The 17,617-nt window shown below is 41.5% G+C and overlaps 1 protein-coding gene across 1 annotated transcript; it reads right to left on the bottom strand.

Moving 5' to 3' along the window:
- Window positions 1,858-15,637, bottom strand: DPPA2 (developmental pluripotency associated 2). The gene is made up of 7 exons (XM_003358822.4): window positions 15,497-15,637; window positions 13,426-13,561; window positions 10,967-11,124; window positions 10,824-10,877; window positions 9,969-10,227; window positions 5,978-6,173; window positions 1,858-2,537 (listed from the first exon to the last, which is right to left on the bottom strand). Exons 1-7 carry the CDS (start codon window positions 15,518-15,520, stop codon window positions 2,429-2,431), a joined length of 936 nt encoding a protein of 311 aa, XP_003358870.1. The 5' UTR covers window positions 15,521-15,637; the 3' UTR covers window positions 1,858-2,428.

The raw sequence follows: 17,617 nt of genomic DNA, 5'->3' as shown, positions 1-17,617 counted from the left end.
TACTTGCAAACTGAAGGCAAAGTAGTGAAAGTATAATAGATATGCAAAGAGAGGGGAAAAGGGAATCATATAAAATGTTCAACTAAAATAAAAAGGGAAAGAGGGGAAGACAAAACAAGGAGGGGAGCAATGAAAACAAATATAGATGTTAACCTGTACATATTAATCACATTAGATACAAATTTTGTAAATATACTAATTAATGCAAAGAATGATGCCAGACTGGGGAAAAATATTTGCAAGACTTATCTGATAAAGCATTGTTATCCAAAATATAAAAATAACTCTCAAACTCCAGCAGTAGGAGTTCCCCTGTGGCTCAGTAGGTTAAGGAGCCAGTGTTATCACTGCTGTGGAACAGGTTGGATCCCTGGCCCAGAACTCCCAAAAAAAATAAATAAATAAAACAACTCAAAAGAAAATAAACAAGAGTTACCATTGTGGCTCAGCTGTAAAGAACCCAACTAATATCCATGAAGATGTGGGTTTGATTGGCAGCTGTAGCTCAAATTCAACCCCTAGCCTGGGATTTTCCACATGCCACAGGAGTGGCCTTAAAAAAAAAAAAAAAAAAAAGATGTTCCACATCATATGTCACTACAGAATTGCAAATTAAAATGTTACCACTATATACCTTTTATAATGGCCCAAATCCAAAGCACTGACAACCCCAAATGCTAGTGATGATGTGGAGCAGAAGGAAATCTCATTGCTGGTGGGACTACAAGATGGTACAGCCACTTTGGAAGGCAATTTGGCAGTTTCTTACAAAGCTAAACACATTCTTACAAGATTCAGAAATCATGCTCCTTGGTATTTACCCAATTAAGTTTAAAATGTATATTCACACAAAAACCTACACACAAATATTTATAGTGGCTTTATTCAGAGTTGCCAAAACTTAGAAATAACCAAAGTTGTCTCCAATATGTGAATAGGTAAATTATGGTACATCCAGATGACGGAGCATTCAGCATTACAAAGTGGGATCAGTGGGATAAGGATCTGGCGTTACCACTGCAGTGGCTAGGATTCTATCCCTGGCCTGGGAACATCCTCATGCCATGGGTATAGAATGAAAGGAAAAGAAAAAAAAAGTAGGCTCTCCAGTCATGGAAAGACATGTTAGATGGTAGAACTTTCAACACACAAGGCTGTGAAAGAAGTCAATCTGAAAAGACCACTGTATGATTTTAGGTGTATGACATACTGGAAAAAAGCAAAGCTATGGAGACAGAAGATCAGTGGTTCAGGGTTTTGGGGGAAATGTTAACAGGTAAAGCACATGGAGTCCTCTGGTAACATAATGGGTTAAGGATCCAGCATTGTCACTTCTGTGGCTTGGGTTCAACCCCTGGCCCAGGAAATTTCCACAAGATGCAGGCCTAGCCAAAAAAAAGGTGGAGTACAGAGAACTTTTATAGGGCAATAAAACTATCTTGTACAACACTAAAATGGTATGCCATTACACACTGGTCAAAACGCAAGAATGTACAACACAAAGAATGAACCCTAGTGTAATCTGTAGGCTTTGGGTGGTAATGATGGGTAAACACAGGTATTACTTGAGAGCAGGATGTTGACAGTGGAGGAAATGAGGGCAGGAGTAGTATCCTAGAACTCTGTACTTTCTGCTCAATTTTTCAGAAGGCCTAAAACTGCTTTAATAAATCTATTAATTAAAATAAAACCTATTTATTTATTTATTTATTTGGCTTTTTAGGGCCACAACTGCAGCATGTGGAGATTCCCAGGCTAGGGGTCGAATCAGAGTTACAGCTGCTGGCCTTGCCACAGCCACAGTAATCTGCAATCTACACCACTGTTCACAGCAACACTGGAACCTTAACCCACTGAGCAAGGCCAGGGATCGACCTGCAACCTCATGGTTACTAGTTGGATTCATTTCTGCTGCGCCACCAGAGGAACGTCAATAAAACCAAATTGTATTCTATATAGCTAGTATCTGAAGCAGCAGTAGCAGTCACCTTTTGGTAGACCTCAAGTACAGGATCCAGACATTCTCATCCATACCCAAGGCATCAGGCAACATTAAGGATGGCTAGGGTAGAGCACAGCAATCATGGCAATGCAAAGTCACTTTAGCTGTGGGCCCATTGCCATTTATCTCCTCCCCCACCCCTGATTTACCATTAAGGAGACTGAATCAGTAGTCAGAAACTACCCAAACAAGAGTCCAGGACCAGATGGATTCACTGGTAAATTCTAAAAAACCACTGCTTTTTTTTTTTAATTGAGGTAAAATTAGAATATAACATATTAGTTTCACATTACAACATAGTAATTTGATTATTTGTGTAAACTACAAGTGTACAGACCATAATAAGTCTACTAACCATTATTACCATACAGTTACCCCCCCTTCACCTATTTCACCCACCCCAAAACTTTCCCCTCCAGTAACCATTTATTTTGTATCAAGACTTGGTCCATCTGAAGGGAATGATGTTGGTGTGTTCAAACTAGGCTTCTTCCTCTTCCTCATTGCAATTAATTTTTTCATAATTTTCTTATTCCTATAAAGCAAGTCAGAAAATAATTTTAAGAAATGGTTGGACCATTCCTAATACTACTCATTCACAAAAAAGAACAAAAAAATACCATCTGCAGCAACATGGATGGAACTAGAGATTCTCATACTAAGTGAAGTAAGTCAGAAAGAGAAAGACGAAAAACATAGGATATCACTTATATGTGGAATATAATAAACGGCACAAATGAACCTATCTGCAGAAAAGAAACAAACTCATGGACTTGGAGAACAGACTTGTAGTTGCCATGGGGGAGGGGGAGGGAGTAGGATGGACTGGGAGTTTGGGGTTAGTAGATGCAAACTATTGCATTTGGAGTGGATAAGCAATGAGATCCTGCGGTATAGCACAGGGAACTATATCTGGTCACTTGTGATGAAACATGATGGAAGATAATGTGAGAAAAAGAATGTGTATATATGTATGACTGGGTCACTTTAGTGTGCAGCAGAAATTGACAGAACATTGTAAATCAACTATAATAAAATTAAAAAAATAAAATAAAATGGGGAGCTGCTGTTGTGGCACAGTGGAAATGAATCTGACTAGTAAACATGAGGATTCGGATTCCATCCCTAGCCCCTCTCATTGGGTTAAAGATCCACCATTGCCATGAGCTGTGGTGTAGACCTCAGACGCAGCTGATTTTGCGATGCTGTGGCTGTGGTGTAGGCTGGCAGCTCCAGATCTGATTCGACCCCTAGCCTGGGATCTTCCACATGCCGCAGGTACAGCTCTAAAAAGCAAAAAATATATGTATAGATATATAGATCATCCCTTGAAAATGACCAATTAAGTAAGGAACACAATTCTAGTGTTTGTGAGTAGTTTGCCATACCTCCTAAGGATGCTGGGTAAAAAGATTTTAATGTCAGGGCTCCTATTCTGTATACCACAATTGGTTCTGCTTCCTTTGTCTTTATACTCTCCCTTTCCTCCTCATAGCCTCTCCTCACATTCATTCTCTGTTTACACACACTCATGATATTCCCATCAAAAATTGAAAAGGAGGAGTTCCCATCATGGTTCAGTGGTTAACCAAACAGACTAGCATCTAAGAGGACGTGGGTTTGATCCCTGGCCTTGCTCAGTGGGTAAAGGATCTGGCATTGCCCTGACTATGGTGTAGGTCACATATGTGACTCGGATCCTGTGTTGCTGTGGCTGTGGCATAGGCTGGCAGCTACAGCTCCGATTCAACCCCTAGCCTGGGAAGCTCCATATGCCCCGGGTGTAGCCCTAAAAAGACAAAAAGAAAAAAATATTAAAAGGAGTTCCCATTGTGGCTCAGCAGTTATGAACCACTAGTATCCATGAGGAAGTGGGCTTGATCCCTGCCCTCACTCAGTGGGTTAAGGATCCAGTGTTGCTCTGAGCTGTGGCAAGGGCTGGCAGCTACAAGCTCTGATTTTTCCCCCTAGCCAGTGAACTTCCATATGCCACAGATGTCACCCTAAAAAGACCGAAAAGAAATTAAAAAGAGGAAGGGAGAGGAGTTCCCATCGTGGCTCAGTGGTTAACAAATCTGACTAGGAACCATGAGGTTGAGGGTTCAATCCCTGGCCTCACTCAGTGGGTGAAGGATCTGGCATTGCCGTGAGCTGTGGTGTAGGGCACAGACATGGCTTGGATCTGGCGTTGCTGTGGCTGTGGTGTAGGCTGGCAGCTACAGCTCAAATTCGACCCCTAGCCTGGGAACCTCCATATGCTGCAGGTGCAGCCCTAAAAAGACAAAAAAAAAAAAAAAAGAAGAAGAAGGGAGAGGGAAGAAGGAGGGCGGGAGGGAGGAAGGACGGAAGGACGGAAGGAAAGAGGGTGTGGCCAAAAAAGAAAGTAAAATTTAAAAAAAAAGAGGAGTTCCCTGGTGGGCTAGTGGTTAAAGATCTGGCATCACTGCTGTGACTCTAGTCACTGCTGTGGCATGGGTTCCATCCCTGGACCTGGGAACGTCCTCATGTCGCAGGTGTGGCCAATAAAAAAAGATGACATCCAGTTCTCTGTACTGCAAATCTTACATTTGCCCCATTCCTATTTAAATTCTTTGCCAAGGTCATAAATTACACCTTTCCAGAATTATTATAGTAATCTCTTTTCCTCCAATCTAGTCTCTGTTGCCAGATTTCAATCTACTTCTTTTTTTTTTTTTTTTTTTTTTTGCTTTTTATGGCCACATCTGCAGCATATGGAAATTCCCAGGCTAGGGTTCCAATCAGAGTTACAGGGGTTGGCCACAGCCACGGCAACAAGGGATTCAAGCCACATCTGTGAATTACAACACTGCTCATGGCGATGCCAGATCCTTAACCCACTGAGCAAGGCCAGGGATTGAACCCACATCCTCAAGGATACCCCTCAGGCTCAATACTGCTGAGCCACAACAGGAACTTCCAGATTTCAATCTACTTCTAAAAAAAAAAACTTTCATTTTCCTTTATACCCATCTTGAATCACCTCCATCAGTCAGAGATGACCATTAGGAGTTCGATGTCAATATAAAACATAAAGCACTGCTTATTTTTATGCCTAATGTGTATTTTTGTAGAAGGAAGGGATGTAGTTATCATTTTCTCAAAGTCTAGTTCCCAAAAGTGACTGAGAAATTATGGATCATATATGATAACTTTAATAGAGATATAAAACCTTCAATAGTCTGTTCTTTCCCTTCCTGGACTTATTTGTCAACATAAGCTTCAGTCATATTGACCTATTTGCAATCTCTATTTCACATTCTTCCATTTCTATGTATTGGTATGAGCTGTTTCCACTACCAAATATTCATTTTCATTCTCAGCATGCTACGTGGGTTTTGTCTCATTAATTTTTGTATCCCCAGCTGAGTATCTGACAAATAGTAAGAATTCTAATTTTTTCTTTTTTAAAACAGATCTCTCAGAAGTCCCCTTGTGGCACAGTGGGTTAAGGATCTGACATTGCCACAGCTGCGGCCCAGGCTGCAGTTGTGGTGCAAGTCCCCAGTACCTGGCTTGGGAAATTCCACAGGCCACAGGCGTAGCAAAGCAAACAAACCAAACAAACAAACCCAGATCTCTCTAAAATTGAAGCAGTTAAGGTTCTAACTTGTCAGTTACTGTTCAGTTTGCTAAGAAGAAGCCACATTTATCTGAGTTGTAATCCACTACTAAATTCTTTTTACTTCCTATTTTTGCCTGATCTATATGGCAAATTAAGAAAACAGCATGTTTGGAGTTTCTTTGTGGCACATTTGGTTAAGGATCCAGCAGTCACTGCAGCAGCCTCAGTTGCTGCTGTGGCACAAGTTCGATCCCTGGTATGAGAACTTATACATGCTGCAAATGCAGCCAAAAAGAAAAAGAAAGAAAACAGCATATTTGTCCTCTGCCTTATCCTACTAAATTATTCAGAAGCCCATCCAGACATGTACTTTTCTGTGAGAACACACTTACCTCTTAGCACATTCAGGGCATAACATATTATCTTCTAGGTCTGGGGATGGGAAAGTGCAGGCAGGTAACATGAAGAGAGAGATCATCTTCCTAGGGGTATGAGGCACCCAGGCCTGACCTGCATGGAACTGCAGGCGAACCCAACCTTCTGTATCTGCAAAACACGGTCTGCCGTGGACCACACACCATCGGACACCTCACAGGGAAAGAGAAATATAAACTGCTAAGAGGTCACAGCACCCCAACCAACCCCTTAGTAAGTCACTCTTGATTTTGCTCTTATATTCTATTCATGAATCAACTAAATGAGAAGTATGAAAACTGTAGACGAAAGGACACTAATCTAACTTCACAAACTACATAGCACAAGGGGCAATAACAATTAACTTTGGGGAGTTCGGTCGTGGCTCGTCGGAAATGAATCTGACTAGTATCCATGAGGACGGAGGTTCAATCCCTGGCCTCACTCAATGGACTAAGGATCTGGCATCATCGTGAGCTGTGATGCAGGTCACAGATGAGGCTCGGATCTGGTATTGTTGTGGCTGTAGTATAAGCCAGCAGCTGTAGCTCTGATTTGACCCCAGCCTGGTAACCTTGATATGCCAAGAGTGTGGGCCTAAAAAGACAGAAATTTTAAAAAAGTTAACTTTTGGAGTTCCCATCGTGGCACAGTGTTTAACAAATCTGACTAGGAACTATGAGGTTGTGGGTTTGATCCCTGGCCTTGCTCAGTGGGTCAAGGATCTGGCATTGCCATGAGCTGTGGTGTAGGTCAAAGATGCGGCTCAGATTCCGAGTTGCTGTGGCATAGGCCAGTGTCTACAGCTCTGATTGGACCTCTAGCCTGAGAACCTCCGTATGCTGCCAGAAGTGGCCCTAGAAAAGACAAAAAAATAAAATAAAAAATAAAAAAAAAATCTTGCTTTGTGCCCAGGATTCTACCTTCTATTAACTTTTCTTTTTTTGTTGTTGTTTTTTGGTTTTTTTTAGGGCCACACCCATAGCATGTGGAAAATCCATGGCTAGGGGTTGAATCAGAACCATGCCTGCAACCTATACCACAGTTCACAGCAACTTGCCCAATCCTTTAATCCACTGAGCGAGGCCAGGGATCAAACCCTAATCCTCATGGATACTAGTCGGGTTCCTTACTGATGAACCACAACGGGAACTCCTAACTTTCCTTATTTTCACATAAGGTAAGTAAAGCTTACAATGTTAAAAATATCATAAATTTTCCAGAACCGAGACAAGGATCTAGGTATTCTGACTCACATCCCATTTGCCTAACCACTATGTTGTACTGCCTCAACTATAGAAAAAAGGCAATAAATAGGACCTTCATTTAAAAGTCTAAGGAGTCTCCTGGTGGCTCAGTAGGTTAAGGATCCAGCATTGTCACTGCTGTGGCTGGGGTTACTGCTCTGTCTTCTACATGCCATGGGTGTGGTCAAAAAAAAAAAAAAAGTGTCTAGGAAAAAACTAGTGGGGACATGGGGATATTTAAGAGACAGCAGAATAAGTCCTATCAATGGTAGAGTCCAAAATTGAAAGAAAGGAGCAATCGCTGTGGGTTAAATAGCTATAAAATCTCCCCAGTCAGGCTACAAAGCAAGAGTAGAGATTTTGTGTGTTTGGTACAATATCCAGGGACACTTCTGAATACTTGATAACTGCTGAATGAAGAGGAACTAAAAGGATGAGTAAGTCTGGGATGCTACTAACTCCTATGGAACATTAATGAAAATAAGTGTCATCTTTGGAGAAGCAGTCTCCAGAGATAGCTCCATGGATGTTGCAAATTAGAAAAAGGTGCCCAATTCTCCTCACAAAAGGGAGTACAGCTTGGAGAGCAGACCGTAGACCAATTTCAGCTCCCCGTCTTTTGAAAGTTCCCAGGTTAGAGGTCAAATCAGAGCTATACCTGGGGTCTCTGCCACAGCCACAGCAACACCAGATCTGAGCTGCATCTGCACCCTACACCACAGCTTGCAACAAAGCCAGATCATTAATTCACTGAGCAAGGCCAGGGATTGAAACTGCAACTTCACAAACATGAGGTTAGGTTCTTAACTACAATGGGAATTCCAGTTCCTGGTCTTTTTTTTTTCTGCTGGGTTCTTTATGCAGTAAAAAAAAGTGCCTTATCATGAGCCAGTCCTGAATAAAAGAGGATGGGAGAGGGAGTTTGAGATTAACAGATACACATTACTATATATAAAATAGATAAACAAGGGCCTACTGTTAGCACAGGGAATTATATTGACTGTCTTGTAATAAACTATAATAGAAAAGAGTTCGTAGGAGTTTCCCTTGTGGTGCAGCGGAAACGAATCGATTAGTAACCATGAGGTTACAGGTTTGATCCCTGGTCTTGCTCAGTGAGTTAAGGATCTGGCGTTGCTGTGAGCCATGGTGTAGGTTACAGATGTGGCTTGGATCCTTCCTTGATGTGGCTGTGGCTGTGGTGTAGGCCGGCAGCTGTAGCTTAGATTTGTCCCCTAGCCTGGGAACCTCCATATGCCACAGGTGCAGCCCTAAAAAAAAAAAAAAAAGTCTGTAAAAGAAATACATAATGTAACTGAATCACTTCATGTATACCTGAAACTAACTCAACATTGTAAAACAACCATACTTCAATTAAAATTAAAAAAGCGGGGGGGCGGGGGGGGGGAGATCCAGAACACTTCTGGAAATGGGATGAAGAGAGGGGGAAAAAAAATCAAGCCAAAAAAAGAGAGTGACTTTGTGCTGGCCTGAGGTAGGGTCTGCTGGAAATGAAAACAAAAATATCAAAAAGAGGAATTCTCGTTGTGGCTCAGTGGGTTAAGAACCCAACTAGTATCCATGAGGATGTGAATTTGATCCCTGGCCTTGCTCAGTGGGTTGAGGATCTGGCACTGTCACCAAGCTGCAGTGTAGGTTACAGATGCAGCTTGGATCCCACATTGCTGTGGCTGAGGCATAGGCCAGAAGCTGTAGCTCCGTAGCTCTGATTCGACCCCTAGACTTGGGACTTCCATATGCCTCAGTCACAACTGCTCCTGCCCACCCCCAAACAAAAAAATCAAAGAAGGTGGACCAACAATTAATTGAAGAAAGACAGGGCTAAGTTATTCTCAGGATTTCTTAAGAGGACAGGGGCCCCAAACATTTTAATTATTATTGCCTACTTTTAATATGCCAAGGTATATCACATAAGCCTTGACCAACATTCTATGAAGTAGAATAGTTGAAATCTTCATTTATTAAATCAGGATACCTCGAGTTCCCGTCATGGCACAGTGGTTAACGAATCCGACCAGGAACCATGAGGTGGCGGGTTCGATCCCTGGCCTTGCTCAATAAGTTAAGGGTCCAGCATTGCCGTGAGCTGTGGTGTAGGTTGCAGACACGGCTGGGATCCCTCATTGCTGTGGCTCCGGAGTAGGCAGGTAGCTACACCTCTGATTAGACCCCTAGCCTGGGAACCTCCATATGCTGCGGGAGCAGCCCTAGAAAAGGCAAAAAGACAAAAAATTTAAAAAATAAAAGTAAATAAATAAATAAATCAGGATACCAGGGCTAAGCAACTTGTCAATGTCATATATCTAGGAAGTAGTAGGACAAGGATTTGAACCAAGGCTGTTCAATTCTAACACTCACCATATTATTCACATTATTATGAAGGCCTTGAGGAAGGGAGAGGGAAAGGGGAAGTCCTCAGGCTGTAGCTGACCACATTTATCAGATTGTGCTTTCTTCTCACTGTGGATCGTGCTTAGTGATGAGACAATGTCCCACTCAGTGATCTGGCTCAGAGAGCTATTCAGGCAAAACTTTGACTATCAACCAAAAGATGAGCCCTCTAGGGACCTAATACTCAATCTGCAGATATTCTGACTAACTTTTTCCTTTTAACCATCAGTAACGGATTAAAAAAAAAAAAAAAAAAAAAAAACGCACCTCTTTCTCTGACATGGTAATCACTCTTTAAGGTCAGTCTTACCAGAGGCTTGTGGCAGAAAGGTCTCAACAGAAGCAGGAACGGGAGGTAAATTCACAGCCTTAGGGTGAACGGCTCTTGAAGCAATTCTTGACCATGCTGCCAACATGGCCTCCTGAGCCGGAGTTACCACTTCAACCATGTTGGTCTTTTCCCCTCTCTCACTCATCTTACTTTTCTGAACTCTTGGTCTCTTGGTCACCATCTTGTGTTTCCTTGAAGCTGACTGCAATCTGGTCTCCCATGATGTTTCAGGAATATACTGCAAACAGAAGTCACCACGATAAGTATGAAATGAAATGCCACAGCCTTAAGCACATCTGTGTCCATTTTAACACTGACCCATGAATGTCAGTGTGAGAAGGATTTAAGAATGTTAGTTCTTAGAGTTCCTGCTGTGGCAGAACAGGATTGAGGGCATTTGGGTGAAGCCAATTCAATCCCTGGCCTGGCACAGTGGGTTAAAGGATCCAGCATTGCTACAGCTGCTGTGTAGTTTGGATCTGCTCTCTGTCCTAGGAACTCCATATGCCTCAAGAGGCAGCAAAAAAAAAAGGGAGGGGGGGATATTAGTTCTATCAAAGCAGTGGTTCTCAACTGGGAGAAATTTTGATGGCTAACACTGTGTGTCGGGGAAGGAGGGTCACAACTGACACCTTGCGTGTAGAAGCTGGGGATATTTAGGCTGCTAAACATCCTAAAATATATGGGAAAGCCCTCAGGACAGAAAGAAATTATTTGGTCCAAAATGTCAATTGTCTTGGTTGAGAAGCCTTGCCTTCAAGGTACAATGTAGATAGAGACAATGGGAGAGGAGGAAAAACTCACAGAGCTTCTGTTATCACACTCCTCACTCACCTGATCTTTTTCAGAATAAGCATATGTCCGGAGTCTCATATAAACCTCTATTTTCTAGAAATGAAGAAAGGAAATCAAAATTAAAAGCTTCCAGATCTTCCCCACTTGTTCTCAGAAGCAGAGATTCCCACCTGCACACTCACCTGGCCACTGGTACTCAAATTAAGTTGTTGACACCAGTTCCGCAAAGTGTTCCGATTCACTTGATTAATTGGAGGCAAAATGCTCGGCAAAGGATGAATTGTTTTATGACATGATTTTGGGCTAGCTTTGAACTGTTTGTTGGTTTCAGGAGGATGAACTGAGAAGAGAACCAAAGTAGTAATAATTTAATATTTGTAAGAGTCTTTATAATTTTACAAAGCTCTCACTTATTTCTCACAACCCAGTTTGTTCATAGTTTTCCTCAACTTACAAATAAGGTAATAGATTAAGGAATTGATTGAAGAACTTTTTTTTTTTTTTCTTTTTCTTTTTAGGGCTGCACTTGCAACATATGGAAGATCTCAGGTTAGGGGTCAAATTGGAGCTGTAGCCACTGGCTTACACCACAGCCACAGCAATGCAAGATCCGAGCCACATCTGCAACCTACACCACAGCCCATGGCAATGCCAGATCCTTAACCCACTGAGCGAGGCCAGGGATTGAACCTGCGTTCTCATAGATACTAGTCAGATTCATTTCTGCTGCACCACAATGGGAGCTCCAGGAATTAAAGGACTTGACTAAGAGCACACCACCATTATAACAGCAGACCTAGGACTCAAATCCTTATTTTGAAATTCTAAAATCCACATTTTTTACACTTCATACAGCAACCTGTTTTTTTGTAGCCATCAACCATCACCTGGCTAGAACATTATATTGAACTGCTCCTACAAAATGTCTAGATGTTAGACCACAAAATATCTGTCCCTACAGAAATAATTAAAACCACCCAACAAATAATGGTCCTCCATTCTGTCAATCTGCCTCATTTTCCTCTACAGAAAAAAAAAAACACCCTTTTTCACATCACTTTGCTTACCTCTAACTTGTCACTATCTACTTTATCTTAAAGTCCTCACATTACTGGCCCCCAAAATAAAACACTTATTTGATGGCTGGAAAACACTTATTTGATGGCTATATGAAGCCCTGAGAATAGATACAAAGGATTATGATATTTAGAGTTGCCAGGGGAGGTCCCTGGTGGCCTTATGGATTAAGGATCCAGAGTTGTCACTGCTGTGGCTCAGGTTCAATCCCTGGCCTGGTAACTTCCACATGCCTCAGGCAAGGCCAAATAAAAAAATAAAATAAAGAACTTCCAGATATTTTATCAGTAAATCAAGCAAAAGACTAGTATCTCAAATATCATCTGATTTCACTCATACGTAGAATCTAAAAAAGCTGAACTCAGAAACAGAGTAGATGAATCGTTGCCAGTAATTTCAAGTGGGAGAAATGGGAAGATGTGGATCTAAGGGCACAAATTCTCAGTTATAAGATGAATAAGTTCTGGGGAGCTAATGTAGAGTAGAATGACTATAGTTTAACAACAGTATATTTTATGCTTAAAATTTGAGAAGAGAGAGGTTCCCTGGTGGGCTAGTGATTAGGACTCTACACATTCACTGCTGCAGCCCTAGTTCAATCCCTGGCCTGGGAACTGAGATCCCACATCAAGCTACTGCACATCAGAGCCAAAAAAATAAAAAATTAAAAAAATAAAAGATAATTTTTTTTTTCTTTTTTAGGGCAACACCCACAGCACATGGAAATTCCCAGGCTATGGGTCAAATCAGAGCTGCAGCTGTTGGCCTACACCGTAGCCACAGCAATGTGGGATCCAAGATCTGAGCTGAATCTGCAATCTACACCACAGTTCATGGCAACTTGGGATCCTTAACCCACTGAGCAAGGCCAGGGATCGAACCTGCATCCTTATGGATATTAGTTGGATTTGTTATCACTGAGCCACAATGGGAACACCAAGAAGATAATAAAATATTCTTACTATGGGTAGGGAGAAAGATAACTGTGTGAGGTAATGGTAATCATTTTGCATATCAGTCATCACACATTCATCTTAAAATTGTATGTTTTATGTATCAATTATATCTCAAAAAGCTGGGAAAAAATTATTTGATCTTCATAAGAGGTATGTTAAAAAGTATTTACGAAAATGGAAAGATTGAGCTTCCTAGGTTGGGAATTTGAGCTAATATATAGCTGCCCCACAAGATTATGCTCTCTCCCAAGGACTCCACATGCCTATTTTTTGTGTTTTATTTTTATTTGCTTATTTATTTTTGGCTACACCCCAGGCATGCAGAGGTTTCCAGGCCAAGAATGGAACCCAGACCACAGTACTGACAATGCTTAATCCTTAACTCACTAAGCCACCAGGGAACTCCTGTGTCTTTTTTTAAAGCAAGATAGTGCATGGCTTAGCAAATGAGAAATATGAGAGTTTGAGAGATCTCTTACCATAGGTAATCAAGATGAGATTTAAGCTGAGTGTTGTATAGTTAAAGGATAAGGGAAGAAGAATCTTACTTTTCTGGGCTTCCTAGAGCTGGAGGAGCAGCAAACTGAGTCACCCTGTTACCTTCATACCTTCATCATTTGTACTCTTGACTTCCAAAGCTGAAGAAACACCTGGTTCCATCTGATGGTCTTCAATAATTTCCTCATTAACTGGAACCAATGTAAGAATCACATTTTCTTCATCTATTGCTCCTTCAAAATAATTCTGGAGAAGGAATTGTCAATCACTGATTCTCATTTGATGCCATACAACTGAAATGTACTTGCATAGTGCAACTAATGAATACGAAACTGAGAAGCCAATAATTGGATAGAGAGAAGACTGAGATTCCTTGAATTTGATATTGATTAACAGACCCTTTATTAGATAAGAGAAACAATGAGGAAATGGGCCAAATTTATATGTGGGTGACGAAAGGAAAGGAAAGTGTAGATCCTGGGTTTGGGAAAATCATTGCCACTTCATGGCCTTCTTCTCCATCACCTCAAACACCAAATACTTTCATTTTTATCTCCTAAATCTATGTGGAAGGTGTTTTTGCCATCTTGTCCTCTATTGCTATGATCAAGTTATCAGCTCTCACTTGCAGGAGCAATAATCTCCTGTTCTTCCAAAATCCATTTTGGCTCCTTTCCGAAGACTGCTCTCTGGCTTATTTAAAATACTGAAGTTAAAGACAAAATTCCCTTGTATAGCCTACAAATTCTTGAACCGTAGGGCCCCTGCCTGCCTTTCCAGCTTAAGACCACTGAGCTTTTCTAAGCTTCAGCCATACCAACTTTGCTTCCACCCCACAACCAGAGGGGAACAAATTCATTTTACTCTCCATTGCAATCACAGGGCTTATACAGTGCCCAGCACAGAGTGGGCCATCAGTGTTCTTTTAATGATTTGATGAATGAAAGATAAAGCTCACAGGAAGGAAGGAACTAATATTTACTAGTTATTTACAGTATGCACTGTGCTGGGAGCTTTCAGCATTTCTCTCGTTTAATCCTATAACATACTTGAGGTAATTTATTAGTTTTCATATTTTATGAATTAGGCAGCTGAGACGCAGAAATTAAATGACCAATGCCATATGGTCACATGTACTTAAGTTTTTAGCTTTTCCTCACAAATTCAAGAACAAATAAACACCACTTCAGCTCAACTTCTTCTCTTAACAGTTAGGTGGATCTGATTCAGCCACACCCTTCCCCTTGTTCAAATCTCTTCAAAGACTTCCCTTAGTTCTTGCACTTTTAGCTTGCAAATACGGATTTTTGCATTTGTACACCACTTTTTCAAAGCACTCCTATACACACTTCACTGGTCAGCTTAAAACACAAAAATTGGGAGTTCCTGTCGTGGCTCAGCAGTAACAAACCCGACTGGTATCCATGAGGACACAGGTTCGATCCCAGACCTCGTTCAGTGGCTTAAGGATACAGTGTTGCTGTGAGCTGCGGCATAGGTTGCAGACACAGCTCGGATGGACCGTGGCTGTGGTTTAGGTCGGCAGCTGTAGCTCCGATTTGACCCCTAGCCTGGAAGCTTCTATATGCCATGGATGAGGCTCTAAAAAGACAAAAAAAAAAAAAAAAAAAAAAAAAAAATTTACATTACTCCACTCAAAAGATAGGTAGGGGCTTAAAAACTTATATGACTTGCCCATAATCATATACTTAAATATTGGCCAATTCAGTCATCTAGCCTGGAATAGTGGTCCCTGTAAATACCTAAGAAACCTCCTCAATTTATTTTTCCCTCTAGTCCCAGGACTACCAAAGCCATTGGAAGTAGGTTGCTTCTTACTCCTGGAGAAAGAAACCAACGACTCTTCACTTTCTGACCTTTTTCACTTTCTTTTTACTGCCGGTGTCCATTTTTTTTTTTACCATTTTATCTTACCCAGCTGCAACCCGTCTTTCTACGAAATAAACTCTTACTATGTCTTTACTTTCTCCTTTTTACTTTCACCCAAGTATACAGAGCCACAATCGCTCGAAAGAAAACAATTCATTTGCAAAAGAAGGGGAGATTCTCAGGTGGAGAATTCCTACATCCAGAAATTAAAGAGGGAACTATAAGTGAGCTATTAGAAAGGTTTTAAAAGTAAATCTGCAGGAAAAGGAATTAAATTCAAACCAAACTTACCTTCTCATAATTTGGGTATGCCATTTTGAAGAAATCTCGGAGAAGAGAGACAGCGATGTTACGGGTATCTGCAGCTTAATCCTCTAAACCGGTGAGTTTCTGGCCCCCATTTCTCCTTTTATAAGCAAATGTCTCCTTCTACTTCCTGTTTCCCAGAGGAGCTGTTTTCCTTCCTCCTCCTTTTCCCCTCCCTCTTATATGACAGTGTGATAATTTCGGTTTTATACCCAATCTTGTCTATTGGCAGAGCTAGATCATTGGGTGATTAACATACGCCTAATTTTTTATGTTCCTTTTAAAAGTTTTTATTGAGGAGTTCCTGTTCCTTTTAAAAGTTTTTATTGCGGAAACGAATCTGACTAGTATCCATGAGGGTGCATGTTCAATCCTTGGTCTGTCTCAGTTGGTCGGGATCCGGTGTTGCCATGAGCTTTGGTGTAGGTCACAGACACAGCTCTGATCCCATGTTGCTGCGGCTGCGGCGGAGTCTGGCAACTGCAGCTCTGATTTGACCCTTCACCTGGGAACTTCCACATGCTGGAGATGCAGCCCTAAAGAGACAAAAAAAAAAAAGAATATCTATCTATATATAGACATAGACATAACTTTTTTAGATTCCTTTCCATCGTGGGTTATTACATGATATTAAGTATAGTTCCCTGTGCTAAACAATAAGTCTTTATATTTTATATATAGTTGTTTGTATCTAATCACAAACTCCTAATTTATCCCTCCCACTCTACCCTCCCCCCAACCTTTACCCTTTGGTAAACATGTTTGTCTTCAGTGTCTGTGAGTCTATTTCTGTTTTGTAAACAAGTTTATTCGTATCATTTTTTAAGTTTCTACATATAAATTATATCATATGATGCTCATCTTTCTCTGACCACTCGGTATGATAATTTCTAGGTCCATCTATATTGCTGCAAATGGAGTTATGTTATTCTTTTTCATGAGTATCATCCCTGATTTTGTTTTAATTGGTCTTTGTTTCTTTAAGGTGAGACTTAGGAGAAAGCTGAAAATGACAAACACTTGCTGACAAGTTACAAATGAACAATCAAAATTTGTAAACAATACTGGTAGTAGGTTGAATTATGTTTTGTGGAAGGAATAGAAGAGGACTCAGAGGTATTTTATAACTGGTTTATGCCCTTGGGTGTGTCACTAACTGAAAGATTAGATTTAGATTATAGGGGTTGGAAAACATGATCTCTCCTGGATCTATTTCTTTTTTTTTTTTTGTCTTTTTGTCTTTTTGCTATTTCTTGGGCCGCTCCCGAGGCATATGGAGGTTCCCAGGCTAGGGGTCCAATCGGAGCTGTAGCCACCGGCCTACGCCAGAGCCACAGCAACGCGGGATCCGAGCCGCATCTGCAAACTACACCACAGCTCACGGCAATGCCGGATCGTTAACCCACTGAGCAAGGGCAGGGACCGAACCCGAAACCTCATGGTTCCTGGTCGGATTCGTTAACCACTGCGCCACGACGGGAACTCCATCTCCTGGATCTATTTCTATACACAAATGTAAAGGCTGCAATAATGGTGAGCTGAGTAAAAGGGAAGGGTTTGGCTTCTCAGAATAACAGCAAGAGCCAGAGTTCCCATGTGGCTCAATGGTTTAAGGACCACATGTTGTCACTGCAGTGGCTTGGGTGGCTACAGATTTGATCCCTGGCCTGGGAATTTCCACATGCAGTGGGCCAGCCAAAAGAAGAAGAACAGCAAGAGTCAAAATACTAAAGCAAGTGGGGTTCCTGTCAAGGATCAGTTGGTAACAAACCCAACTAGTATCCATGAGGACGCGGGTTCCATCCCTGGCCTTGCTCAGTGGGTTAAGGATCCGGCGTTGCCGTGAGCTGTGGTGTAGGTTGCAGACGCGGCTTGGATCCCGCGTTGCTGTGGCTCTGGTGTAGGCGGGTGGCTACAGCTCCAATTGGACCCCTGGCCTGGGAACCTCCACATGTGGAGAGTGCGGCCCTAGAAAAGACAGAAAGTCAAAAGGAAAAAAAATAATAATACTAAGGCAAGTAATTTACTAATGAGTGCAGGATTGCTGGAGAATAATGCAGGATGTGATGAGAGGTGAGGCTGGAGAAATCACAAGTGTTTTCATTG

The sequence above is a fragment of the Sus scrofa genome, chromosome 13, assembly GCF_000003025.6.
Source record: "Sus scrofa isolate TJ Tabasco breed Duroc chromosome 13, Sscrofa11.1, whole genome shotgun sequence".
Taxonomy (NCBI): domain Eukaryota; kingdom Metazoa; phylum Chordata; class Mammalia; order Artiodactyla; family Suidae; genus Sus; species Sus scrofa.
Note: the sequence above shows the minus strand (reverse complement) of the source record. Positions and strands in the feature narration are given on the sequence as shown.

What these genes read in the sequence shown, in the direction of transcription:
- DPPA2 (XM_003358822.4), bottom strand. Translation starts at nt 15,520, where the DNA reads ATGGCATACCCAAATTATGAGAAG. An exon ending in CATACCCAAATTATGAGAAG is followed by an intron (nt 13,562 to 15,496) that starts GTAAGTTTGGTT and finishes TTCCTTCTCCAG; the next exon opens with AATTATTTTGAAGGAGCAAT. An exon ending in CTTTCTGCCACAAGCCTCTG is followed by an intron (nt 6,174 to 9,968) that starts GTAAGACTGACC and finishes TTTCCCTGTGAG; the next exon opens with GTGTCCGATGGTGTGTGGTC.